Source organism: Larus michahellis, chromosome 2 (genome assembly GCF_964199755.1).
Source record: "Larus michahellis chromosome 2, bLarMic1.1, whole genome shotgun sequence".
In the NCBI taxonomy this organism is placed as follows: Eukaryota; Metazoa; Chordata; class Aves; order Charadriiformes; family Laridae; genus Larus; species Larus michahellis.
Genome location: NC_133897.1, coordinates 42,689,118 through 42,715,546, shown reverse-complemented (window position 1 = coordinate 42,715,546; position 26,429 = coordinate 42,689,118). Strand labels below are relative to the sequence as shown.

Below are 26,429 nucleotides of genomic sequence, written 5' to 3'. Positions count from 1 at the left end.
GCCTCCGCGATGGGTTTTTCCAACCTGCCCGTGGCAGTTCAGTCGGCTCTCGGGGGTGGGTGTCTCCGGCCTCTCCCCACACCTGGATATTTCTCCTTCCCGATTCCAAATTTCAACCTTGAAAAAAAAAAAACTTTTTAAAGAAAAAAAAAAAAAAAGGTATTCGCTGATGGAGGCTCTGGCAACTGCTCACTGTACTCATCAAAGAAAAGGAAGTGCCAATTATTTCCTTGTACAAAGTGTTTCTGCAGTCAAAGCACTCTGCGGTTCAGGGGCGAATGCCGACTGCCTCCCACCCCACGCACACCCGTGGGTCTCGAGCCTGGGCGGGAGGCAGATGGCTGCCCGCACCCTCCTCAGCTTGTACTTTCACGCAGTGACACTCATACCTTCGTTTTCCTTGCAACATTCGCTATTTCCTCGTGGAGGGAGGACAGAGACAGGGACAGGCTTGCTGCGGGCATGTTTGCGCTTGCATCGGCACCGTCAACTCCCAAGTCCAGCAAGTTTCCCACCGACAAGCACCAACGCTTCGTGTCCCATCCCCAGAGCATCTTGACAAACGAGGGGGGGTGGGAGAGGGGGAAAGGAATCGTGTTTTTACCAGGAAGCTTCCCCTGCCCCGTCTCCCCGTTTGCTGTGGTAAGGCTCTCACAGCAAAACAGGGAAATATTACTCATGCCCCATCTGGAGCATCCCAGCAAAAGCAGGGAAGAGCTCTTCCCAAGGACCTCCCAGGCCCTGGGACCACTGTGGCTCGCAGTCCCGCTTGCAGGGGCGCAGACTTGGCGGCAACAAGGGAAGCCATATGCAAACATGGCACCAGAGAATACATGCCAAGAAAAAAGAAAGAGTTTTTGTGCTGTTATTTTTTTCCAGTGCTGGCAGTCATAGTTTTGTTTCTGTTTTAATTTTGGGGCTTGGGGGTTTTTTAAACAGTAATAGATACAACATTTCCTGGAGAAGCTTATCTGCTAGAACAGTAAACACTTCAAACTAGGAAATCAAGTTGGAAAAAAACAGACTTATCTTTGCCCTTTGTGTGCTATTTTCCATCTACCTTTCTTATAACCCAGCTTAAAGACTCTTCACAAAAAATGAAACCATCTACGTTTTTTCAGTTGCAAGGTTATCTTCTTGAGACATAGTGAAGGTGTTTAAAATTACTATCTATTTTAATGAAGCTACCCAAAAAGTTTGTTAACTGCACTAAGCGAAGTGCACCAGAAAACCCCATCCAACCATCTGGCAAGGCAGACCAGTATCACGGGTGGACCCAGATACGGGCTCCCAGCCACCCTGTAGCTGCCACGGCCTTACAGCAGCTGATGTTCTCATCCATTACTGCTGCTTTGTTCATCTCGGCGTGTTGTCCTCCCTTCCAGATTTCGTACAGAAAAATACAAAGAACACAGAAACACGGTGTAGCTTGCTGACATAATGCCCATATTTAATCTTTTAAAACAAGAACAAAATCAAGAATAAAATCAAGAATAAAAATTTCATTTAAGTCATACAGTACATTAATCTTTCAGCAATGACCCAATCTACAGTACTCAAATGCCTGGCATGAAGTCTATTATCTCAGCGTTTAACAAGTGTATAACCAGTGACACAGTAAAAGAAGAGCTCACAATACACAGCTAACACGATGAGTTTAGATTTTCTTCTAAGAGTCCAGCTAGGGTTTTTAATACGTGGGTCACTTTTGAACTGCACTTTAATCAACTTTTTTGTTCAGTCAATCCGTTTGGGGCTTTTTTTTTTCTGTTATACAAGTTTTTCCGTTATGTACAGGAAGATTATTTCAAATGAAATTGCACAAGTTAGAATATCTATCTATAGGTATACACAGTCAATCTAACTAAAAATTTAATAAGCAGTAATTACTCAGTCCTGGTTATACATTCCTAAAGGCTTAATAATACAGTTTTAAGAAGGAAAAAAAAAAAACCAAACAAAACACAACAAAACACAGTTGTAGGGTGGCAATCTTTGTAAGAAGCCTTCTTCCCTCCCAAAACAACCAAGGGTTAACTGTACTTTCCACATGTGAAATGGGGTCTACAAAGAAGTCATTTCAGCTCCTAAATAATACAAAACATGTGACTGTGTCCTTTCTAAAGTCTGAATGGTTCAATGCGTAATTCGGTGAAGCTCTCAAACAAGTAATACTGGTAGGATGAAGACTGTTAACAGAAATGAGGACAATATGCCCCGATACCACATTTGGATAGCAAACCTGTACGTATTAAAGGGCCATTATCCAGTGGTTAAAGCAGTTTCAGGCAAGAGGATGGCTCTCCCTGTAGCAGCTGCAGAGGAGGGGAATGGGTGGGCTCTTCTGCTCTTTAGACAAGGCTAAAGCCAAATTTTCCCCAGCTTTTACTCCCTGATCAGCACTCTTTACCGCTTTCCCAAGGGAAATGCCCAGCCCAAATCTCCCCTCCTCTGCTCAGAGGCAGGCAGAGGTCTGCCTCTGCTCCCGCTCCGCAGCAGGGACGAGGGCTCCCACGGACCCGCTGCTGCCCCGGAGATGCTCCTGCACAGAGAGGAGGAGGCTCTGCAGTCCGGCGGCTTCCTGCCTCCCCACCTCAACCACCGCATGCATCTAAACGCAGTAACAAAAACAGAGAGGTCTCTCCCTCCGCAGCGTAGTGTTACCAAACGCTAGAGCCCCGGAGGGCTACCTCTGAGGGAAGCTGACTAAACACAAGGGTAATGGAGCATCTTCTTCCCACATTAGCAAAATATAAACATAACTAATTAACACAAGTGCTTTGACTTTTTTTAATCTCTCTTTTCTGGTGCCAGGTCCTGCTACAAATGGAGAAAACCCACAGAGAACCACTTTTCCTAGAAGGAAAAGCGGCAGAATTTTAAGCCTTGAGGATCTGCTTTGTAATTTGCTACTGGCATAAACAATGAAAAAAAAAAGTCCCATTTGTTTCTTAGTTTTTTATGGTGGTTTTTTGTTTTTGTTTTTTTTTTTTAAGAAAAAAATCCAGACCATCCAGCGCACCTTCTTTGCACATACACACACACACGCACATGCACACACACCAATGGAGAGCTCCAGAAGAACAGGCATGGGAACTGCAAAGCCCAAATTGTGAAAAAACATGGGGAATCTCACATTTCTGTGTTCAATACGCATTTAGCAATGCGGCAGCAAAATGATGTATTGCAAGAAATAAATGGTCACAGAACACACATACACCCAAACGCAACCATGGATACATTCCCCCACCCCCCCCTTTTTTTTTTCCTCTGATAGATGCTGTTACTCATCTGATCGTTTCTTTCTGGCTGTGCTGAAGTTTTTGAAGAGCATCTGGTGCTTCTTTAACCTTTAGCAGAACGCAAGAACCTCAGTGGCAACGGACAATCAATCTCATCAGTGCCACAACCAACCCTCTCCACTTGAGATTCTCTACGAACCCCTTCCACAAGTTGAACCTGACTCTGCCCCTTTGGTGCCACTCTGTTGTGTTTTTTTTTTTTTTTAAATTAACAAACACAGCATATTAATGCAAATTTGATGTTTTCTAAAAATTAGAAATGCTCAGATAATTAGCTCAGCAATATGCAAAGTGCATCTATTTGGTTCTTTCCATAGATCACCTTCTGTTGTAAGTTTAAATTCCTTCACAGTTTAAAATATTGTGAAGAAATTATATGTATACTTTATGTATAGAACTATTTATATACATACACATATATACACACAACTCTGTACTTTATATAGCGATAAACACCCATTACTTAACTATTTATATTATATACACATGGCATGAACACACGCTCCGTGAAGAGTTGACGAGGGCTGAAATCATTCCATCGGGTTTAATGGAACAACAACAGTGAAACCATGAGTGAGTTATCAAGAGACACAGACGTACATCTATTAGATAAGTGAAAGACCAATTAAATCAGCTCTTCCTATTAGCGCAGGATTGTTCCCACCCCATTCCATGCTCCATATGCACATAACACAGCTATTTTGCATTCAGTTTACATGAGAGGGCAGTGGTGGTTCTTTTTCTCTAAGTGAAAGAACAGTCCCTATTTACTCGGGCTCATTGCGACCTCTTCTGCAGAAGTGGGGCACAGCTGGGTCTGGACATCTTGGGGGACTCCAAATGCTGCGCCGCCCTTAGCTGAAAGCACCTGCTGAAGCGTTATTGCATGGTTATGGGACAGCTATCAATTGTTCACAGTCCGTGAACTCTCTCCGACAAGTGGTACAACTGTATAAATACATATTTTAGCACAAAACAGTTTTAACACGAGGCAAGTCCAAGTACAAACGAGACCTAAAGGCCTATGGGTGAACTTTAAAGGCCAAGAGTTCTTCAGAGTGCATGTTGTTTAAGGAACGCAAGTCAGGTAATTTCAAAAGAAGTTTTGTGAAAATAGAGGCTTCATTTGGGTGGTTTTTCATGATTAAGGTCCTTAATGCACGGATTAGCGTTTCCTGAAGTGCCTCCACAGAATTGACATTTTCTATTCCAGAGCGATCTAAAGAGAAGGGGGTGGGGAGGGGAAGAGAGAGAAAGAAAAAAAAACAAAAAACAAAAAAACAGGATGGGGGGAGGAGGGGGGGAAAGAGAGACTGAACACATGTAGTTTGCAAAATAAAGCCACTGCAAGAATCACTTACTAAATTATCAAACACAAGAAAAAATAAACACTTACGCCAGAAGTTTCAAACAAAAAAAGTCTCTGAAATACCATTTAGCATCAACTTTGTACAACAGTATGAAGCTCGTGCTGAATGGGCAGCATTCCATCACCTTTTCTGTAATCACTTACCCACGTTACCAGAAAAGGGCCGATTGAAACACACGCTTAAATATTTTGCTGAATCACAACTTTCAACGCAAGGAGAGAGACAGGGCACATGGAAGTAAACATTTCAAACGTTTTTCAAGGCTGGACATAGAACCCTACGCTGAAACTGGAGGCTCATGTTTGAGGAGGGAATCCCACTCAGGACAAGCCACACTCTTCTGCACAATGGGATCCCCAGGGGCAAAGGGAGTACAAGCCTTGACATGACTGGGGCACCGTTTCTGAGTGCGTTCTGAAGCACTTACAAAATGAAACATGACGCACCCGAAAATTCCCAGCTGAGGAAGAAAAGAAGAATTTCAACATCAAGAAAAAATATTATGCTTTCACATACTGCACTCGCCCCACACCCAAAACATCTCTTTCAAGAGAGCTGTATCTAAGAATGTGCCCGTTGTCCTTAGGTCGAACCTAAGCAAGCAGCTGAAAAGCATGGATTTTTAAGCAAAACATCTCACCTAATAACCACGCACAGTAGCTGTTTTTTCCCCCAACCTGTAGCCTCTCTTAAACGCAACATAAATTCAGCAGGGCCCGTACATACACGGGTGACGGACACGAGCAGAAATGCGCTTTGATGTGTACATGTACTTAAGCACTTTGCAGAACTGGGACACAGAATGACAACAGCTTTCCGGAGTAGCACTGAGTCAGATCGTACAGTCAGAGTGGGAATCCCTTCCTTATGCTGTCAGTGTCGATCCAGTCGGACCCTAGAAGCCCTCCTGGACTATTCAGTGCAGGTCCCTACCGCTGTGGGAAAAACTATTGTACAATCCACTTAGGGATCCATCTTGAAGCAGTTAATGTGTTTTGTTCCCTTAGAAAGATTGCTCCAGAACCTTCTACTCTAACAATTGGGAATTTTGATTAATATCAAACGATGTTTATTAGCACATATCCCACTCTTCCGTGAAGACTGTTCATTAGGTTGGATAGCCGCACTCCGAGAGAGCACATGCGAAGACATGCCTCCCTGCCTTTATTTGTTAAGCTATCTTATTCCACTCACCCCCTGCTTCGCAAAACCTTTAGGTTTGCTCTATCCTGAGCAGGGATGATGACATTTGCACGGAATACGCCAGATAAGGTTTCTCAAGAGCTCTGTAGAATGACAGCAGTACTGCCTTGCCTCTGAAGGCAGAAGAATGCAGGCCATTCTTTCCTGGCTGCCTCGGGGGAGTTACTGGAGCCTCCTCTCTTCAATTAGTCCAAGTCTTTCTTCTCCCTCTCCGTCTACTTCCAGTTGCTCCCAGTGGCCAGCAGAAGTTTTTGTTAGTACCATCTCAGTAAGAGAGAATAATAGAGGGCGTGTATTTTATATTCTTCTACCACAAGGCATCACCCTCAGTTAAGAGGCTATTTGGTCTCTAGACCTGCACAAACCACATTCTTTCAGCTTTGCTTCCACCTTGCTTCTTCCTTCTTCAGTGCCCATGATCCGTCTTGCTATCTCCCCTCCATCTTCAACACATCTGAACACAGCTAACTGAAGCCAGACGTGAAGCGTTCTTTCAGTTTTGGAATGCTACCAAGGTAATTCCTCAGCACCACCAGAAACACTTCCACATCCTCCCTGTATGGCCCTGCTTTTTGTTTCTTTGCCATATGACACCAAAACAAGAGGATGTACACAGTTACGCTTATTCCTTGCTACTATCCCTGCTGCTTCTTGCTGCATGTTCTAAACATCCCTGTAAGAGTGACTGTTCAGCCACTGTTATGTGGAGATGCTTCTGACAAGTCTTCTCCCCACGAGCACTATTTAGAGACTTATGAACATTTCTTTTTTTTCCACTGTTTTTTTTTTTTTTTTTAAGATTTTAAACAAACGGAATTCTTTTAAAAAGATTTTTAACTAGTGCAGCATGGTATTTTGTATTCTGGATCACCTAATCAGGATTTGACAGTCACACTCTCCTGTCTGCTTTGGGAACTGATGTGAATCTTGACTACTCTCTACTATCTTTCTTTCAATCTTCTCTTGAGTGACTTTCATTCTGAGATGAAGTAGTCTTAACAGCCTTATTCTTCCACCTTCAGTTCTTCTACCAGTTACGCCACCTTTTGCCTTTGCCCGCATCTCCATGTCATTCTCTCTCATGCTGTTCCTCAACTCTTCCCCCTTATCTAATTCAGCTCTGCCTCCACCTCATGGGAAATAACTCCCTGGGTCACACTCCTCCTTGAGGGATGGGGTGCAGGGGATCTGTCCTTCAACACCTGTTTAAGCAACAGATACCCGCAATCCTTCAGTTCTACAGGCACCTCTTCCTGCTGGCAAGCCCCTGCACTGCAAGCATCTTCCCCAGGAGCTCCGCTGAGGACACGTCTGTTCTTCTTCGGTAGTTGCTCAAGCGTGAAGCCTGCTCACTTACTCACTGGCTTGGGCAAGTAATGACTGCAGCATTTCAACTGAGTTGCAAGCTACAGAGTCAAGTTGATATGAAAATTGCTGGACTCACAGTGGCCGTCAAGGTTACTATTGCGTCTGGAACATGGTACAAATGCAAGTTTGGGCCCAAAAGTTAAAAGACCAGTGAAGTTTTGCTTTATAAAACCCTAGAAACATTTTGTGAAGATGTCCAGGAAGGCTGTGATCAGACAGCAGATCAGATCACAAGGCAGCTAAGATAGGGAGCGACAATATCCAAAGCTATGATCTGAAGAGTCCCCAGCAGCTGCAAGCAGCCTGAATACCAAACAGCTCCTCTTTTTGTCCTGTTGCACGGCTCTGACGTGATGTGCTGTACATGTTACATACCATCCCTAAGCTAAGACCTGCTGGGAGCTGGCAACAGCATGGAGCAGTGCTTAAAAGGCTGAGGGAGGCTCTGTGCTAGAAGCACATTTTACAGAAGAGCTATGGCCTCTTACACACAAAACAGGTGGCACAGAGACTGCAATAAGGGCTCAGCAACTGAGCAAGCAAGAAGAGTGGCTGTAGCCTAGTTATGACATTGCACAAGGAGGCAAGAGGCCTGGCTCTCAGTCCTTATTTTAAAGGTTGTCTCCAGTTCTCATCAATTCAAGTTTTTGAAAGATAAAAATATGTAAAGCAGAGTTTGGAAAAGCAACAAAAGCCCAGGTTTCTCTCTGCTACTTGAACATTTTCACTGACAGAGTACAGTGACACACTTCCTTCATGCTGCCATTCCTTCTGGCTTTTGAAGCTTCCGGATTCTGTACCACCCTCTGCTCATTACCACCACTTACAAACTGCAGAGGCCCCATCCTGTGCTATTGTACTTCGCTTAAGCCATGCATAAAGCTATTAGACTGAACTGTCCTACCATGTCTACAGAGGCTTCACGTGCCTCCATCACCATGCCTGGGGTGCCCCTCTCTGATCCGAGAGATGTGGGTCTAAATCACTCCTGGAATGAGTGGAAGAGGTGCACTTGCTCAAGAGGTGAGTGGCCCCCAAATGCTGGCTTGTTGTAGAAGTGGGCACTACTAGCATTCCTGCAAGGTACCCCTAGAGAGCTCCTTACCCAGCAAGCAGCTATTCTGCATCTTGTATTCCAGGCATTATATGCAGAGCTAATGTGCCTAATTTGAGGCTTTAGATAATACTACAGAAGTAGGTGCTTAATCCTTCTTTGAATCTGGGCCAGGGCGTTCTGTATATCCAGGGACTGAAACAAGATATGAGGCTGGTGAAGATGTTAGTGGATTGGCAGACCTTTAGCAGTAAGAAGTCACGATGCAGATGAATAGGGCTTTCCTGCTGACATAGGCAGAGATCAAACTTGGATTTAGACTTAAGATACGCAATAGACTTCAATGATGATACTCGGAAGTAAAAATACCACCTTATCCCAAGACTTAGGCTGTGCAAGTCAGGAGTAATTTCCCTGATGCTGTCCTGTGAAACTCAGATGAGTCAGACAAATAGCTTCTAAACAGCCACCGTGCAGCTATGACATGTATTTTTGCATTCTATAGAAAAAGTAGCAGGAAAATACAAGCCCATTGCCACATTTTTCCAAAAGGCAATATTAGAAAGAGCAGATATGTAAAAAAGTAAATTACAGGTTGCTAGTAGCTTAAAATCCACTAAATTGCACTTAGACGTGAAATAATAGGGTATACATTTTACAGAAGTCTTTTAATAGAGAGCCATATTCAAAATTTGGCAAAGGTGTAAGTTAACTTTCTCTCCTTACCAGCAGATACCAGGACAACCGCTGTAAACAAACTCATTTCCTCATCACTAAGTTGCAGGGCATTTAGTTTCTCACTAAATTCAAACATTGAGTTGAGCAGATCACCAGCTCCCATTGAATGCAAGTCATCCACGCTGTACTTCTTTCCACTCAGGAAGGTGACAGTACGCTCCTTTGCGTCAAACAAAGATGCAAACCGTACCATTAAAACCTGGTGAAAGAAAGAGAGAACAACAAAACCAGATAAATACAGGTGGGTTTCTAGAAAAGCCAAAGAAACAATTAAACCTTTTAACATCATTCAAACTGTCTCATTAGCCACTGTACAAGCATTCTATACCAAACTGTCAGCATGCTACTGCGCTGTAAAAAACAGTGCAAGCTCTGGCCCAGTAGTCCCAGAGAAACAAACAAGTGAAAAAATTAGCGACTGGATGCAGGGGAGGGGCTATAGCTCATGAAAGGAAGGAAAATTAAAATTTAAGCCTCAGACAGCCTGAGCCACGAAGACAATGCCATTCACAAATACGCCAGTAGGACAACTTGCTTAAGCCACTGAACAGCCAAAGGCATACAGAGCATCAAAAAGAAATGTTTTCTTGGCCACACTTATGAGGAGAAAAACAAAGGTATTGAACCAGATTCTCGCCTGGCGTAAAGTGGAGCAGCTCCATTGCAACACTGCCGATTCACACCACCTGACGATCTGGCCCACTAGGCATTCTTTGGGAAAGTACCATGCCCCCATCCCTGCTCCCACAGGAATGTTAATGAGCTCTGGTAGAAAGGTGCCACATGTAGGGCCTTCAAAAGGCTGGGGAAGCAGGGCTTGAAATGGCACCTGGTCTGTAGCTGCAGCTGGGAATACCCTTTTGGTATAAGCACCTGGGCTGGAGCAGTTGACATGTGCTGAACTTACCCCTCTGGGCCGAAATTTCTCTTGTGGTTTCTCAGGCGTATTGTGAAATGTTTCCCTCTGGAATGGCTCGTAAAGTTTCATTTGCTCATGTTCAACAACCTTATTTACATTTTCAAGGTTTAAGTTGCACACAACAGCCTTCTTATTTGGAGAAAATGAACCAACTGGCACTGGTTAAAACTTCAGACTTGCTGTAATCTCTTGGTGTGACAGTTGTCTCTTCTCACTTACCCTACATAACTGCATTAATTTAAATGTTTACTACAGATAAGAGGAGAACCAGGTTTCCAGCAAAGACTAGTGCCTTTGACAAGCGTAAAAAAGGAGGGGTCAGGGGGGAAAAAAAAAAAAAAAAAAAAAAAAAAGAAAATGTTTGAGAATTCAAACACCATTCATGCACATTACATGACCTGCTCCTAAATTTAAACAGCCAAACGACATGCAGCAATCTTGATGGACACATGGGCGCTATGTATTATTCACCTTTGTCACCTAAGCTATCTGTCCTTTGATGACATTAACTACAGAGTGCAGAAACCTAGGCGCAGAAGCCCTCAGAATACAACAAAAGGAGACAAAGGGTAGACAGACAAAGCTGAACTTGTGCATTAGCAGGGACCCACCAGATACTCGACAACTCTCCAGTTCAAAATGATATTCCCCTTACAGAACTGGGCTTTAGAAACATGAACTTTAAGTAGTGAGCAACCACTACTAATGCCGGTATTCAAAACTGAAGCCCGTGAAGCTGTGTTGATTTATACTAAGGTGAAGATCTCGCCCATAGATTTCAATGTCACCATTCTATTCCAAGGAAGAACAGTTTAGACTATGGTATAGCACATCACTGATTAATCCTGTTTCACTTCAAGACAGTCTCCTATTTCTGCATGCTGAGGATACACCTCATCAACCCTATCACCTGTCCATAGCAACATAAGCACACTAAAACCTCCACACAGGCAAGTTCTTGCTCACTTCCCCACCACCTGCAGCCAAATTACCAAGTTTTTGAGTCTGTGGAGGAACTGAGTCACTACCCGAGTGGATCCAAGGGGCTTCTTAGCTCTACCACCAACTACATTTGGAGTGGGGGCTTGGTGGGGTGGGGGAGGACCAGCTCAAATCCAGTTGAGTTCCTTATTTTAGGCTCACTGCTGTTTCCGAGCTGGCTCCCATACAAAGCCATACAAATGCCACCACAATATACTGAGATCCCCAGCACTGCCAGTTCTAAGAGGGCTTTTTGGTTTACATGTGTGCGAAGACACATAGCTATGTTGCTTCTGCACCAACATTGTCTCCATGCATCTTAGCCCCAGACAAACAAGCACTTCTTGAACATGAGCTGCTGGTAAGCACAGTGCCAAAACAGCCACACACTGGTACCCAGGGGAGCCAAAACAGGCTCAGAGGCAGTACTTTTACTCAGGTTCTTCTATTAACATGTAGAAGTTGGGACATCCTAGTTTAGTTACCCAGAAGACAGAAATGACTTCATATGCACCAGGCTTTCAAGCACTGCCTTTTGCCTCAGTTGCAGTGGTTTCATTAATCCTGATTGGTTTTGGTTTTTTCCCCACTGCCCTGCAGCATTATTTACGTCGGGTTTTTTTTTTTTTCCCTGTTGTTAAGATGCCACGTAGGCCTTTAACTGCAGGTACCAGCTCTCTAACAGAAATCACTAATATTTCTTATAAATAAGTGAATAGGGATAAGCATGCAGCCATGCATTGTTATTAATTCCCCTGGATATAGAAACCTTCTTATCAGCAGTGCTTGTAACCGGCAAAAAAGGCACAGGAATGAGGCTTGAGAAAAGCCTGAGGTGAAGAAAGGCCACAACAAAATATTTTACTTGCAAGACATGAAGGTTTGGCTTTATGTTATAGGAACAGTTCAAGCCTGATTTTCTGCCCTCCTTGAGGGCACTGGACAGTATACCACTTTGCAGAGGAAGGAACCAACATTTTTGTGTAATGTGAACAGCAACATAAGAGACTGTAGCTGAAGAAGTGAAAACACAGCCCTTAGCTCCAGGAGTTGTAGATGAATATTAAAAGATCAAGAATAAGTGTAACAGCAAAAAAATACATGACAGCAAACTGGAAGAAACAAAGAAACTGACACGCTCCAGGCACCAAGTCTTCCAGTGTAACTTGTACCTTCCAACCCAACAATTGCACATTTTAGAACCAGGCTGTATAAACGCAGATGAAAAACCCAACACATTACTTGAGACATGTCTTCAGTTGAGGTAAATACAAAATCCAGCACCCCTCTTTGAAAGAATAAAGCAAGTAAACAAGACCAAAAGCATCACCAACCCTGTCCCCCCCAAGAAAAGGACAGTAACGTTGAATACTTGGGAATTCAGCTCCTCTGGCCCTCTCTGTTTAAACTTTGTATTTGAACACTTGTAAAACGTGCATGGTCTCCAACAGACACAAGAATCTGGAAGAGCAACTAAAACCTTAAGTAAAGGTCCCCTGGTGACGGCCACTAATTATAAAACAGCACCAAGCCCTCTGGTATACTTCCCAATTTAACAGCACTAATTCACACACATGTCACGCTCGCAAGTAGGTGAGATTAACCACAAGAACCTGGTGGGATTAGTCTAGAGTAAGTCAGGCTGCAGCTGGCACACAGTATCTACAGAGCCACAGCAGTACAGCTAGTTATCAGTGTTACTGCGTTGGAGATGAGGCTTCAGCAAACCCCAGGTGCCTCCAAAGGCTAGTGGTGACTGGTCAGCGTGGATGCTCTGACTTTGGCAGGGAGCACAGTGTCAGAAGGAAAGATATACAGAGCAATAAACACATTCCTCTACAAAACCAGGAAGTCAGTGGATAGCTTTCTAAACTCTCCACCCTTCCAGATGCAGTCTGCTTCTCTCCAGGCTAAGCAAACGTAGCTATCGAAGTAACCGCTGCTATACAAAACCAAGAATCTCCTCCTCAGTCTTTTATTAATGCCCAGAGAAGAGGAAAGGGTAAAAAGGATGAGCACTTTAGAGCTACTTGGAAGAGGGACAGCTCACCACGATTTGACCAAACAGAAGCACTGGACGCCATGGACACCACCAGCTTAAGGAAAGCTCAGAGCTAGCATCCACAAACAAGCTAGTTTTGCCTGATATAACCCAGTTCTATTTGGTTTTGGTCCTAAGGGAGTCAGACTGATGCATAGGTTGTCAGGTCCGCAATATACACACAGTGGTCTCACCTCAAAGGTCCCAGCCTTCAGAAGATTAACCTGGTCATGTTGGGAGAGATCTCGGAAACCTGGGATGCGCTTGGCAAACTCCACCACTTCCTTCACTGCAGGGGTAAAACTCAGGGAAAACTCTTCCCAGACTTCATGGCCAGACTTGTTTGGGTCCACATGGGGAGTCTTACTCATTGGGCAGACCTGGTGTTTACAAAACACAGGCAGAAAACAACTCTTAAAGATATAATTCCAAATACTGACAAATACTTGAAAGAAGCAGGTTCATTCTTCAAGAAAAACTTTGCAATAACAACTAATCGAGAAAAAAACATCAGTATTCCTCAGTCAAGTCCCAAAGCAACTGGATTTCTCCCCCTCCCTTTAAAACAAACAAACAATAAAAACCCCATGGCAGTCCATTAGCACTCTGTTTCTAAATTTGCTGACCTGGAAACGCCAACATTGTTTGCAGCCAGAGACTTGAGAGAACCCAGGTTATGCTATTCTTCCCTGATGTCACTCATGCCTGACATGTGGATTTCTCTTACTTGTATTATCCCTGTAATCTCACACTTAATCATGATTTCACAATCAATTGATTGTAATCTCATAATCTCTACTACAATCATTCTCATGTATCTCTGTTTTGCAGACACCTCAAGTGATTCAGTCAAGGTGACAAAGGTGTCAACACCAGAGCAAGGAACCGATCCTTGGTTTCCTGAGTCACAGGTTTACACCCTCATTACCAGGACAACCTTCCTCTCCTACATGCTTGCTTTTATTTGTATCACTGAAGGCGGACCAAGGAACTGGTATTCCAATTTTGCTCAGTCACAAAATGACAAAATGCTCCTTCTTTTATACAAACATACAGTGATTTGTTTGTAGGAAAGTCTGAATCTGTTACAATGAGATCAGACGTATCAGTCAAGGCTGACTGCCAATAAATCCCCTCTGTAAAACCCAATCAGACGCTCTGAGATACTTACAGTTCTGCTTTCTAAAATTTACATCTTTTAATGAAGTTTAAACCTTTTAATATTCAGTTCACCTGTCATCATCAAGAACGTCAATTCCTTTAAGTATGTCTCACAAGTATACTACACAGTGTATATAATCCTCCATAATGTTAGCAAACCAAAGAGAAAACAGTCAAATACATCAGTAATTCCTTAGAGCTACGCTGCTTTTGCAGGGCATCTGGAATCTGATAATCGCCTAGCAATTTTTTGTGTGGAAGGTCCCAAGTTCCATTACAGGGATATATTCAACAGGTATACACATGTGTGCATGTTTGGCAACAGCTAGGGAAAACACAATGGAAATAGTTAGACATACATTTCTGGTTGGTTTTTTTTTTTCCTCCAAATATCAGTTACTAACTGGGCAGTCAATATGCAGAAAACTCATCCCTTTTCTTTCTCCCCAAAAGACAAGGAACGGAATTGCAGATTTCTTGGTTCAGTTGTGAATCACAACATCATTTGTGTGCCTGAGGAAACGCCCAAACCCAAATGACTGCTTGTCGGGTGGAGGAGGACCTTTTCCATAAACTGAAAATCACAGAATATTTTGTCAAAATGAAAGCCCTAGGCACACAACCAGAAGCACAGCACACACTAACCACTGCTCTGTCCATGATGTTGCAACAGTTGATGTGGGTATTATTGAAAATTCAGTACTCTGAGGACAAGGAACCTCTGGTTCAGCACCCCGCTCTGATTTGGACACAAAAAGCCCCTTAACTTCTCCTCCTACGACGGTTTACCCTAACCCCCAGGCACTTGGTCCCAAGGGGAAACTGCCACTTTCCCCCCATCCGTGTAATACGTCTAAGCTCTTTTGAGAGACCTCTGCCCAAGCGTCACAGAGTATCTCAAGTTGGAAGTGGCCCATGAGGATCATCGAGTCCAACTCCCTGCTCCTCACAAGACTACCTAAAAACTAAACCATATGACTAAGAGCGTCATCCAGACGCTCCCTGAACTCTGACGGGCTTCCTATGGAAGCAGATGTCAGCTTGCACAGTCACTCTTAGAGGAACCTCTTCAGGAACGACCTGTTCTGCTTTGCTAGTTGTGGGAGTATTGAGTAAAAAAAACAGACCCCTGAACATCTGTCTCCGTACTGGTTCAGAGTCTAACTACACTCCCTTACTGCTACTGACTCATTTCGGTCGGATCCACTCTCATTGAGCTCTCCGGCAAAAACCCTCATTCATGCCAGGGATGCTGGCGGAAGGCTGCAGTGCCCTGTTGGATTCGGTTTTGTTTCCTCATCGTCAGCTGCGTTAAACCTCCCTGCAGCTGCCACGCAGAGGTCACACCGACTGGCCGGGCCTCTGCAGGCAGCACCACTCCCTGCCTGCCTGTACTGACAGGTTTAACCTCTGCTCCTCAGGAGCGCCAAGAATGCCGTGGCAGTGACTCCACATACTTTCCCTGCAAGGAAGAAAGGTTGGGAATGATTATTATTTGCCACAGTGTAGTGCCCGGAGTCTGCAATTAAGGTCAGAGCCTGCTAGGGATGGTATGGTCCACTTACACCGTAGCCAAAGATGACAAAAAACAAACAAAGAAAAAAAAATTTTAGAAAAAAAGGAAGTCCAGCATCAAAACAAACATCCTTCGCTGCATGGAGACTCTCAGGGGCCTTCAAGAACCTGTGAAGAATCTTTACGAACTAGGAGGAAGAAAAACACCGGCAGCTCGGGCACTTGAGAAAGGTCAGGGGCTCACGCTTCTCAAGGGGAGCGCAGGATGAGAACGAGGATGTTATGTTCTCTCATCCCAGGCGGTTCCAGTGATAAAGAGAAGGACAATCTATTTTAAGGGGCTTACAGAACTGGTTGCCTGAATGGCAGAAAAACAGCAGGTGCAAGGCAAACGAGAGGGACCTGTTATGGAAAGGGGAAAAAAAAAAAGGAAAGAAAAAAAAACCCAAACCAACTGAAAACCCATATGCTAGAAAACAGGAAGCATCCTTGTTAAGAATTCAGTGAGAAAACACTCCAGCAAAGGGGTCATCTAAGGTACCATCTAAGGTACCTGGAAGCATGTTAAGAGCTTCGCTTGTGTAAGTACAATGGAAAAGACCCTGGACTTCTCTCAAGCAGTTTAGCCGTGCATCTTCCCCTGCCTCTGTTCAGACCTGAGGATGTTCTAGGTGAGAAAGATGCACAGCCTCTGGGTCCCATTGAGCCTCTATTTTACACTGCCTGTAACAGAATCAGCCTATCCCCATTAAAACAAAACAAAACAACTCCCCCTTAAAAAAAAAAAACACAAACCAAAAAAAAAAGAAACAAAACAAGAGAGATTTTAAAACCCATTAGCAAGGCGTGCACTGGCTCAAAATCCTAGCCCTGAGGTTTCACCCCAGAAATTTGCTCTGAGTACCTTTAAGAAAAATACAGCATATCTGATTGTGCAGATTATTTTAAAGTGAAGTCTTCAAGAGAACTGAGTGAAGAAGCAAATTTATAAGCTCCTAGTATCTATTTTCAAGTCAAGCCAGTTAAGAAACCCCTGAGTTTTCTTGCAACCAATGCTCTTTGACATTAGCCTACTTTCAGTTTGCTAAAAACCAAGCCAAGAAACCCCATCACTTGTATGATTTCAAATCCCCCGCACAGCTTGAGCCATTATTCTCCTTCATCACGGTTTGCGCTGTCAAACTCACGCCACTATTTTAAGTTTCAGCAGTTGTGCCAATTGTGTGCAGCTCCGCTGATTAAGGAGTGGGGTCACAGCGGGATCACACCCATCACTAAGCCTTTCACTAAGTCAAATCAAACAATTGATATCAAAATACCAGATGCATTCTTCCTCCAGTGCTGCACGAGTAAGCGGTATTCTTGTTTGGAGAAAAGCCGTCTTCTGGGATCCTATCACACAGTCGCTGAGTATAACCACTGCTGAAGTTCATGCAGTGGCTATTTGGGAAACACATGGCGTGCCCGCTCGGGTAATGCATTGCGCTTCTCCCTTTGTACTGTCCACCAAGGTGCTGCTCGCCTTCAGGGTACTGAGGGCCACCCAGCCCACTAACACAGTGCTCGCTGCTCAAGACGTACTGCTCCGTGTTCTTTGACACTCTCTCCCCACTCTGGGACTGCATCATCTCTGCTGGGTTCTGGGACTGTTCTTGGTTGTACATGAAAGTGTCTTTGTGGGCCCTAGTGACCATACCAATCACTTCTTCCTTAGCCATGTCAACGCTAGGAGGGGGAGAAGGGCTTTTGATGGTTTCCCGCTCTTGTTTGGGCTTGGACAAAAGGTCTTCTTGAGGTGCTTGATCCTGATGTTCTGTTAACGCTTCATTGGGTAAGTGACCGCTGAACTGACTGTTCATCATGGTTTTCATGGCACTCTGCATTTCAATCAGCATCCTCTGTTTTTCACGTTTGGGAATGCGGCCAAATCGAACAGCTACCGAGGTGGAGAACCAAAAAGTGGTGGGAAGGAGGGGGGCGGAAAACAAAAAAAAAAAAAAAAAAAAAAAAGGTCAATCCTGGAAGCGTTAGCATGCACACCCACAGAATACACAACCCAACCAAAAATCTTGTGTTTTAAGGGAAGACTTTAACTGCTCTCACCAATACTACAGCAGGTCTATTACCACTGAAGTCAAGGAGCTTCCTGGGCATAGGACAGGCGTGAGATATGAAATGTATGCTGTTGTTTACATACAAAGAGAAGGCGGCTCTAAAGCACACAATCTCTAAAGCCTTTTCCCCTTTTGCTAACAAACCTGGCTATGGACTATACACACAGTTGTGCTAGTTAATTAAGTGCCAGGCTTTAAGATTGGATCAATTAAATCAGTATAACTTTGTGAGATGACAATTAGCTGAATTTAAACACAGTTCATATCACATTTGAATAGAAGTCCTACAAGACAGCTCCTCATGGACCAATTATACAACTTGCCAAAACAGTTAAGAGAATCAACGCTGAATGAAGCTTACCTTGGTATATTTTCCCGATAACTTTGCCATGACAAGGACATTTTCTGCTGGCAAGGGGATGGGCATCATTGTGGCTGCAGCACTTTTGACCCTGTCCTAGGGAATCTACAACTGCCTTTACCATCCTGTCCAACCACAGCCTTACAAGGGCTTATAACCAGTTTCGACTGATGTAATTATGTTCATGCAGTAGTCCATCATTAATGTAACTAAATCTCTTTCATTAAAGCAGGTGCAACCTTACGCGCAAACAAGCGCCTAGGGGATGAAATAACTCCTATGCACGACAAGAACTCAGAACAATTATTTGGAATAAGTTTTAACACTCCACCCACTAAATTATTAACAGCCTAAGATTCCTAGCTCTTGTGAAAGAGACACCCAGAGAAAATTAAAAAGTGAAACAGAAGGAAGAGTTCTGGTTTGTGACAGTGTGTAAGTTGTAGCAGACTCAGGAACTACACTTTCAGCGTTGCACTTTAAAGAAAAGTCACAAGGAGTGGACAGCCAGCAAGGTGGTCAGAGATACAGCTCAACATTACCCTTTCCTCCTTGCCTTTCCCCTCCCTCCAAGAAAAAAGAAAAAAAAGGAGCAGATATATGCTCATCCCACGCACCCAAACCTACGTCTTTAGGCTCTATAATGATTACTCTAAGGTTATCAGCTCAGGCAGAATTCCTTTTCATTGAAAAAGCAACAGTAACAAAACAAAACAAAAAAAAAAAAGAAAAAAGAAAAAGAGAAAAGTCTTGTTCAGATTCAGGCAGGATACAGCTATAAATATTAAGTCATTAAAACAAAACTAAGACTCTGGTTACAACCGTCCCCTTTAACAGACCACTGCAGCACATCCCACCGCATGAGCCTCCAGAGACGGGAGGACAGCACTGCGGCCGGTATTGCATTACCAGTTCAGGAGAGTCGCAGAGCAACAAGGCAAGCTGACCTACATGCTCTCAGACCGGGAACCTGTCCCTGACTGTAGGGCTGGCTGCCTTCTCTGCCATTGAGACCCTCAGCAATCAGCTTTTGAGGTGGGCAGCAGATTCCCTCTCAGGGGATCACTGCTCGGTAGAGGAACGTACCATCTCTCGACATCCCAACAGACAGGCATTTTTTGAAGCGACACTGCTGGCATCTGTTCCTATTCATTCTCATTATAGAGCAGTTATTATTCTTCAAGCACTTCTTATACTGGATGTTTTGCTGAATGCTTCTTCTGAAAAAACCCTGTAAACAAACAAACAACCCCCACAACTATTATTACAGCACATGTCAAATCCTCCTGCCAAGATTCACCTCTCCGCAAGCACAGAAAACCCCACTGTCTCATCAGCTGCTTCAGAGCCACCAGCCCCAGGTGATTTTAAAGAACATGCTACTCTTCATCACTTACTTCCCCTTCGTGTGTGATCTGTGTAAAACACAAACTAGTTATGATTTCTAATTATACAAGATGCTAAGTTGTTCCCTGCAGAGTCAGCACCTAAGAGCAAAATATATCCACTATTACTTCTATCACTGTACTGACCATTTACAAGATATCCCCTCAGTCTCCTATGACATCAAGTGCAAAGATGGAAGTCAAAATCAGATCTCTTGACTTCAGTCTCCATAGTTTGGCAACAAAACCATCCTGTTGCACTACATGACCTTCAAAGGTAGTTCTCTCACATAACCCTTAAGTTGATAAACTCTATCACAGAACATAAAGTTTGGAGCGTTACAGTATCAGAAAATACAGATCTACTGATGCGTGCACACACAAGCACCCAGTTCTGGCTTTCCCTGTGGTAAAGAATTGCTTTTCCAAAGCTGTTTTGTTCTGTGTCCTGGCCCAGGTGACAACTCACACCCACTATCTCTTAATGCAATTAACATTCACATGTCTTGCGTGACATGGTCCTCACCACCTCCGTCTCCAGTTCTTCTTCTCTGCCGTGCACTCCAGGTCAGGCAGGATCAGACAAGGGGCGAGAACAGAAAGTAGTGCAGAGTCTGGAAAATGCTGTGTATTGCTAAGTGGTTTGCCTTTTCCTACAACTTATACACTGTCTGAAATTTCTCAGACTTAAGTTTAACAAAGAAGCATACAGGTGTTTTTTCATCAGAATCGCCCCTTTCCCCTTGTGGGGAGAACTAGAACATTTCACCAGCAGGTTGGTAAGCAGAAACATAGCTCACCTTGCAGCCCTCACAGGCGTGAACACCGTAATGAAATCCTGAAGCAACATCTCCACAGACTTTGCAAAGAAGAACCATGCCATTAAATTCTAGAATCAGAACAGAAAAGTCAAGGATATAGAAAACCAATGACAATTGCAGGAATCTGTTTCCAGCTTTTAAAACCCGGGCTAAAAGCAAAATATGTCAGGTCAGTTCAATATACAAAAAAATGCAGCATAGGAACAGGCAACAAGAATGTACAAAACCCCTGAACAGTTCAGAAAGTACCAGTGCAAGGGCCGGGCCGGGGGGGGAGGGAGGGGAAGAAAAGGACAAACATGAAGCACTCAACAGAACAGGGAGAAAGCACGTATTCCCTGGACTTTCAGTCACAGTAGCATTGTACTCAACTGTAGAAACAGAAAGTCTGCTTACATTTACGCACTTTTAAAAGGACCATTAAATTAACTACGCCACCAAAGCTCAGGCTCAATCTGTTTTTCCATCAGGACACGTAAAAGCCCATATACAGGATACAGGTTCCCTAACTAAGAATAAACATATTTTCTTAAAAAACAGAAATATTAAAGGACACTTTATTTTATTATATATTGTAAACAAGCCATACAGTCTACCCATGTGATAACAATTAAGGACTGGTAACACAGCCACATCTATGCATGTAAAGACTACTCATTTGAGTGCATATCCAGACTGGCATGCTTGCTCACTTGAACTTGAAAATACCTTCTCAGCCCTGTAAATATGCTCTTGGTTTGGGGTTTTTCTAAGGTTTTCCCCACCTGTTTTATTTCAGCTTGTCAATAAAGATTTTTTGCAAGTCCTAAGTGCTGGTCTAACATTGGTTTCACTGAAGCCAATGGGAATTTTACCAGTGACTTCAGTAACCACAAAGTTACCTTAACCATGAGCAACACAGACAGCTGGAAATACACCCAAAGAACCATATTCTACCAGAAAAGCAATTTATTTTGACATTTGGGTTTCATTTATAAAGAGGAACTAAAACTTTTTTTTCCTAAAGGTTTTGAAGAAGAACCAAACCACAAAATTTCTCTTTTTTTTTTGGGGGGGGGGGGTTTTTTGGTTTTGTTTTTTTAAATAGAGCTAGTACTGAGCTAAAAATGTTACCTATCTATCTATACATCTAAACAGTTTACAAGAGGTTTCATCTTCAGGAACCTCTGACCTGATATCAAAAATCTAGTTGCTAGCGAATTTTTAAGAGGAAGGGTCTTACTAAGAACTTAGGGTAGGGACACTTCAAAAAAAAAAAAAAAAAAAACAAAAACAAAAAACCCCAAAAAACCAACAACCAACCACAAAACTTTTAAGGTAGAACTGTTAGATACTTATTCTAGCTTCACAACAACTCAAATTAATAAATTTGATAAATTCTGCCAATAAAAGAATTCAGCCTTTGAAAGACTAAATTCGAGCTGAGTGTTTGTTGAAACGCTCATTCCAGCACTCAGTTTGATTCATGCCCTTCCAAAACTGTTTAAATATAGTTCTTCATCATCAATCTTCTCTGATTACCAAAAAAAAAAGCGTGAAACAAATAGCTGGAGCTGGATTGTCAAATGCATTTTAAAAGGCTATCCTCTCGTTCCAGCTTATGAGTACTTTGGTTTTTTACATCCACAAATTAAGACTTGGAATGAAAAAGGTAAAGGTCCCAGCTACAGCTATGTAAATATAATATAAAGTTTCGTCAATTTATTGTTCCTCAAAGACATGTTGGGGGGATGGAAGGCGAAGGGGCAGGGGAGGGAGCATGAAAAAACAGAGAAACTAGATTTTCAAGACAGCTCCATAAATACTCCTGAAGGCAGTTTCTGATTACTATTAACTTTACTTCATTGCATCTTTCTAACCAAATGCTTGATTTTTATTAAGATCAGTTTTCACTAGCGAAAAATCTGAAGTAAAGCTGGACTGTATTTATGGACTGTTTGAAGTTAGCAGCAACAGGACATCCATCTATTAGCATTTGTATGGCAATAGCGTACGTATTACCACACATACCATGGAAAAAGATAAAAATGGAGGCTTTGCTATGTGCCTTCAAAGGAAGGCACACGGAAAACCTGGTTGTAATATACATGGGGAAAAAAAAAAAAAAAGGTGGTTTCAGGAACCAGCACCAAACATACTTGTGACTCCATTATGGCCTTTTGTCAAACCAGCAACACTCGACTGGTTTGTTTTAATAGTCTCCTCGAGCCGATCGCTCTTGAGTGCCCCATCCGAGCCCTCGCTGCTCCGGCCATTGCAGCCGCCTTCCGAGGAGGAACTGTTTGGAGAAGACGGTACAGGCGAAGAGGACGACTGGAAACCGCTGTCTGAGCTCTCGCTGTGACATGAGGCTGGGCTAGATGCCGAGCTTGAAGAGCTGATGTAAGCTATCACACCCCCTGAGGCAAGAAAGAAAAAAAAGAAAAAAAAAAAAAAAAGAAAAGAAAAAAAAGGCGGGATGTAGTGACATAACAAGCAGACATGCACCGCTGCCATGTGAGCCACGCCATGACCCAGCACCGCCAGACCCAGCCATCACGTGTTCCTGGGAGCACGCCTTGCCCTCCCTCCCTTCTCTCCATCCATTCCCAACAGCTGACCTCCCAATCTGCCCCGTCCCCTTCTCCCATCTCATCCAGCCTCCTTCAACACAGGTCGGGATGAAACGGCAGAGCCAAGAGGTGAAGGAACGAGTCATGGTGGCTGGCGGGATGGGGAGAGGGCACGGGGTAGCCCAGGGAGGGTTTCCCCATCCGCCCTCTGAGCGGAGCTGGTCTGGAGACACAGCAAAGGTGAGATCTCGCAGCGCTGCGGAGGCAGAATGCAAACCAGACAGGTTAGGGACAGAAATAGGGCAGGGTGAAAGACTTGGTGCAGGCTGCGTGCCAGAGGCACAGAAAAAAAAAAAAAGGGCTGGGAGGTACCGGTGATGCAGAAGGAACGGGGGCAAGGGGAACGAGCAGTGCTGCAGCCTGGTGAGCCCAAACCGAATGCCTTTTTTTTTTTTTTTTTTTTTTTGCAGCGTTTCTAGCAGCAGCTGAACTCCCGACTGCCAGGCTGCAGTTTGCAAACAGCCTCTGCCCTGCCGCATCTTGCAACCTGACACACTTGAGACTCCCTCAGATGAAACAGCTTTTTGTCCTCGGGCAGCCCTGGGAGCAGCCCTGGCTTCTTGCAGGCTCCTTTTTCTTGCTCGTAAGCAAGAGACATTGTTCTCGCTTCACTCGAGTTTGTCTCCAAGACTCGGCATTTCAAAAGTCAGTATAAAAAACACTTGACAAAAATTTCAACAGTGGAAGCCACGCAACTGCTTAAACAAATCACACTCAGCATCTTCTGTTTTATGCCCGTATTGCTCTGCAGAGTCCCTTCACAGACGACTCAGGACGTTGCAGCAAGGAACTCCACACACCAAAGAATTAAAAAAACTTTAAAACAGCCACGCGCCGGCTTCCTTTGGAGGAAAAAAAAGCATGGGGTGTCTGTAGAGTCCTCCATCGAGCGGGTCGGCATGGCAAGCGGGGGCTGCAGCCCCTTACATCAGCCATCGCCTCCTCACAGACAGAGGCGGTGGTATTATACAACCCTGGGAATATCCCTGCTTGCAGGCAGAAATTCTGACTTACAAACCTCCATTACTTTTATCAGCTATAACGGTCCTCTCAGCATTTCTGTGCCAGCTTTACTGGCCCATTTCCTCTTTAACATTTAATTTATTTATTTTCCCCCCCCCACCAAGGAAACCACCGCCAGCACCCTGAGGGACCCTGAGCACCGAGAAGCCCCTGGCAGAGCCACCACCGAGCAGAAGTCAGACCAAGCGGCCGTGTGACATGCGCGCTACACACAGGCTGCCGCTCACGTTCCTGGACACCTGTGACCCTAAGCCCCACCACTGCCGTCATTCCCACAGGGATTTATTTATTTATTTATTTTAAAGAAATCCTCCACGCAGCACACGGTCCAGGATCAGGTTTTTGGAGAAAGGAGGATTGCGATGGACGCAGGGGTCCCACAAGGACATGAGGAAAAAAAGACAGTGCCAAACACCTGTGCCTGTGGTAGGACACCACCTATGTGACAAAGGTCCTGCTGTCCCCTGGGCGCTTGCATGCGCCTCTGCCAGGTGCCAGGTCAAAGCTCACAAGTCCACCCAGTCCAAGGGAGGCACCGAGTTCCTCAGCAGGCGCCATCCTTATCTGCGAGGGGCAGAGCAGGACACAGACACAGCCCCGGCAGGGAACTCCACCTTGCCCCACACCGCCACCTTGCCCCACTGTCTTTGAAACTCTGCCTGGTGAAGGGAGATGCTCTTCTCCTTCAAGGGTAACACCAATGTCATCGGGGGGGCATGGAAAGAGCATGTCTGGGCGGGGGTTCACCTCTTGTCTTCTGAAGGAGACCCAGACAGCTGGGCTGCTCCCGTACCCTGGAGAGCCTGGTGGGCCTGCCTATGCCACAGTCAAGGTTTCTAGTATTTTTGTGATTTTAGAAGTCGCATTTCCTCACGAAGCCTATTTTTGTTTCATCTGCAGTTAAAAGTTGAACCTCATAGACGGTACAGGGCGATAACTGGAAACAGAGACCACTGGCCCAGGGGCGCACCCGCGCCCCGCCGAAAGGGACCGCGCCGAGAAGGGAGCCCGGGGCCCACGAACCGATGCGGGGGGCTCTGCTCGGGGCCGGGTGGGGGGTGGCGTGGGGGGTCAAACGCGTCCTTCTGGCCCCGCGGAGCCGCGCTGGGGCGGAGCTGCAAGGGTCCGGCCTGGCGGGGATTTAGTTGGGGGGGGTTGGGGGTGTGGATCACGGTAACGTGCAGGTATTTCATTGACGCAGAGAACGGTGAAGTTGTAACGACGTTAGGGACCGTTCCACCCGGCCCCGGGGATGCTGCCGCAGCAGGGGCTCCCCCGGCCGCCACCGCCACCAACCACCCCCAGTGACAAAAGAAGCAAAGCGGGGTCACCCCGCCCGCCCTCCCTCCGCCGCGGGGACGCAGAGGCCCGGCCGGGCCCTGCCCCCGGCCGCCCCCTCCCCGTTACACAACGCCGCCCCCGCGCACCGGGCCGGTCCACGTGCGGCCCCCCCTCCCCACCGCCACCGCCGGCTCCGCACCATTTCCCCCCCCTCCCCGGCTTCCCCACGGGGCCTGTCGCGGCGGGGGCGGGGCCGGTAACGGCGGGGGCGGGGCCGGCGGCGCCGCAGCGGCGCGGCCCCACGTGTCCCCGGCGCGCCCCCGCCGCCGCCCCGAATGTAGGTCACCAAAACAGCGGCCGCCCGCCCGCCTCACGTGTCCGCGCCGCCCGCCGCCCCGCGCCGCCGCCCCGGCACTATTATGCAATCCGCGCGTCACCGCCCCGCACGGCCAATGAGCGGGCACGCCGCGCGGAACGTAAACACAGGGCGCACATGGCTCGGCCGGCGGGTCCATGTGAGGCAGCCCGCCGCCCTCCCGGCCACCAGCGGGGACGGGGACGGACAGCGCCGCCGCCCGCCGCGCTCCCCCGCCCCGCGGCGATCCCGGCCGCTCCCTGCCTGCGCCCCCGCACCCGCCCGGCCCGCCGGGACCACCCCGCGGAGCCCCCCCCCCACCCCCGGCCCGCAGCGGCCGCTCCGCTCCTTACCGGCGCTGACTTCCATGGCGGCCTCCCGTCGGGGCAGGGGCGGCGCCGGGCCCGGCGCGGTTGGGCTCGGTTCCGCTCGGTCGCTGTCTTCCCCAGCTCCGCCGCAGAAATCCCCCCCCCTACATGCGGGAGGGAGAGGCGGCCGCGCTGTCGCCTGTCAAGAGCGGTGGCTGCTGCCAGTGCCCGCCGCGGCGCCCTCCCCTTTACAACAAAAGCGATCGGGAGCCGCGCAGAGTTGCGGCACCGCCGGCCCGCCCCGCCCCGCCCCGCCCCGCCGGTCCGCCCCGCCCCGCCCCGCCCCCGGCCGCCCCCCTCACCCAGTGACACACTTTCCGCGCCCGCCCGGGCGGCGGGCGAGCGGTGGCTCACGTGCGGCCGGCGCGTGCCGGGGCCACTGCGGCGGCGGCCGGGCTCGCCGCGGTGGCGCGGCTCCTCCTCGTGAACGGGGGTTGCGTGCGGAGGGTCCGTCGCC

The 26,429-nt window shown here is 46.2% G+C and overlaps 1 protein-coding gene across 2 annotated transcripts; it reads right to left on the bottom strand.

Annotated features, from left to right (window-relative positions):
* Nucleotides 1-1,425: 1,425 nt before the first annotated feature.
* On the bottom strand, nucleotides 1,426-26,230 carry NR1D2 (nuclear receptor subfamily 1 group D member 2). Of its 2 annotated transcripts, XM_074575029.1 has the most exons (8): nucleotides 25,958-26,230; nucleotides 22,472-22,732; nucleotides 20,313-20,401; nucleotides 19,214-19,358; nucleotides 16,972-17,588; nucleotides 13,171-13,356; nucleotides 9,024-9,234; nucleotides 1,426-4,521 (listed from the first exon to the last, which is right to left on the bottom strand). In XM_074575029.1, the coding sequence occupies exons 1-8, from the start codon at nucleotides 25,971-25,973 to the stop codon at nucleotides 4,325-4,327; spliced, it is 1,722 nt and encodes a 573-aa protein (XP_074431130.1). In that variant the 5' UTR covers nucleotides 25,974-26,230; the 3' UTR covers nucleotides 1,426-4,324. The 2 variants fall into 2 exon arrangements, with proteins under 2 accessions (XP_074431130.1, XP_074431131.1); XM_074575030.1 differs by lacking the exons at nucleotides 1,426-4,521; nucleotides 9,024-9,234; nucleotides 25,958-26,230 and adding an exon at nucleotides 10,057-10,246 and having other exon boundaries at nucleotides 22,472-22,955.
* Nucleotides 26,231-26,429: the final 199 nt, after the last annotated feature.

What these genes read in the sequence shown, in the direction of transcription:
- NR1D2 (XM_074575029.1), bottom strand. An exon ending in AGGCCATAATGGAGTCACAA is followed by an intron (nt 20,402 to 22,471) that starts GTATGTTTGGTG and finishes TTCTGATTCTAG; the next exon opens with AATTTAATGGCATGGTTCTT. An exon ending in TGAAGGCTGGGACCTTTGAG is followed by an intron (nt 9,235 to 13,170) that starts GTGAGACCACTG and finishes TTCTTTCACCAG; the next exon opens with GTTTTAATGGTACGGTTTGC.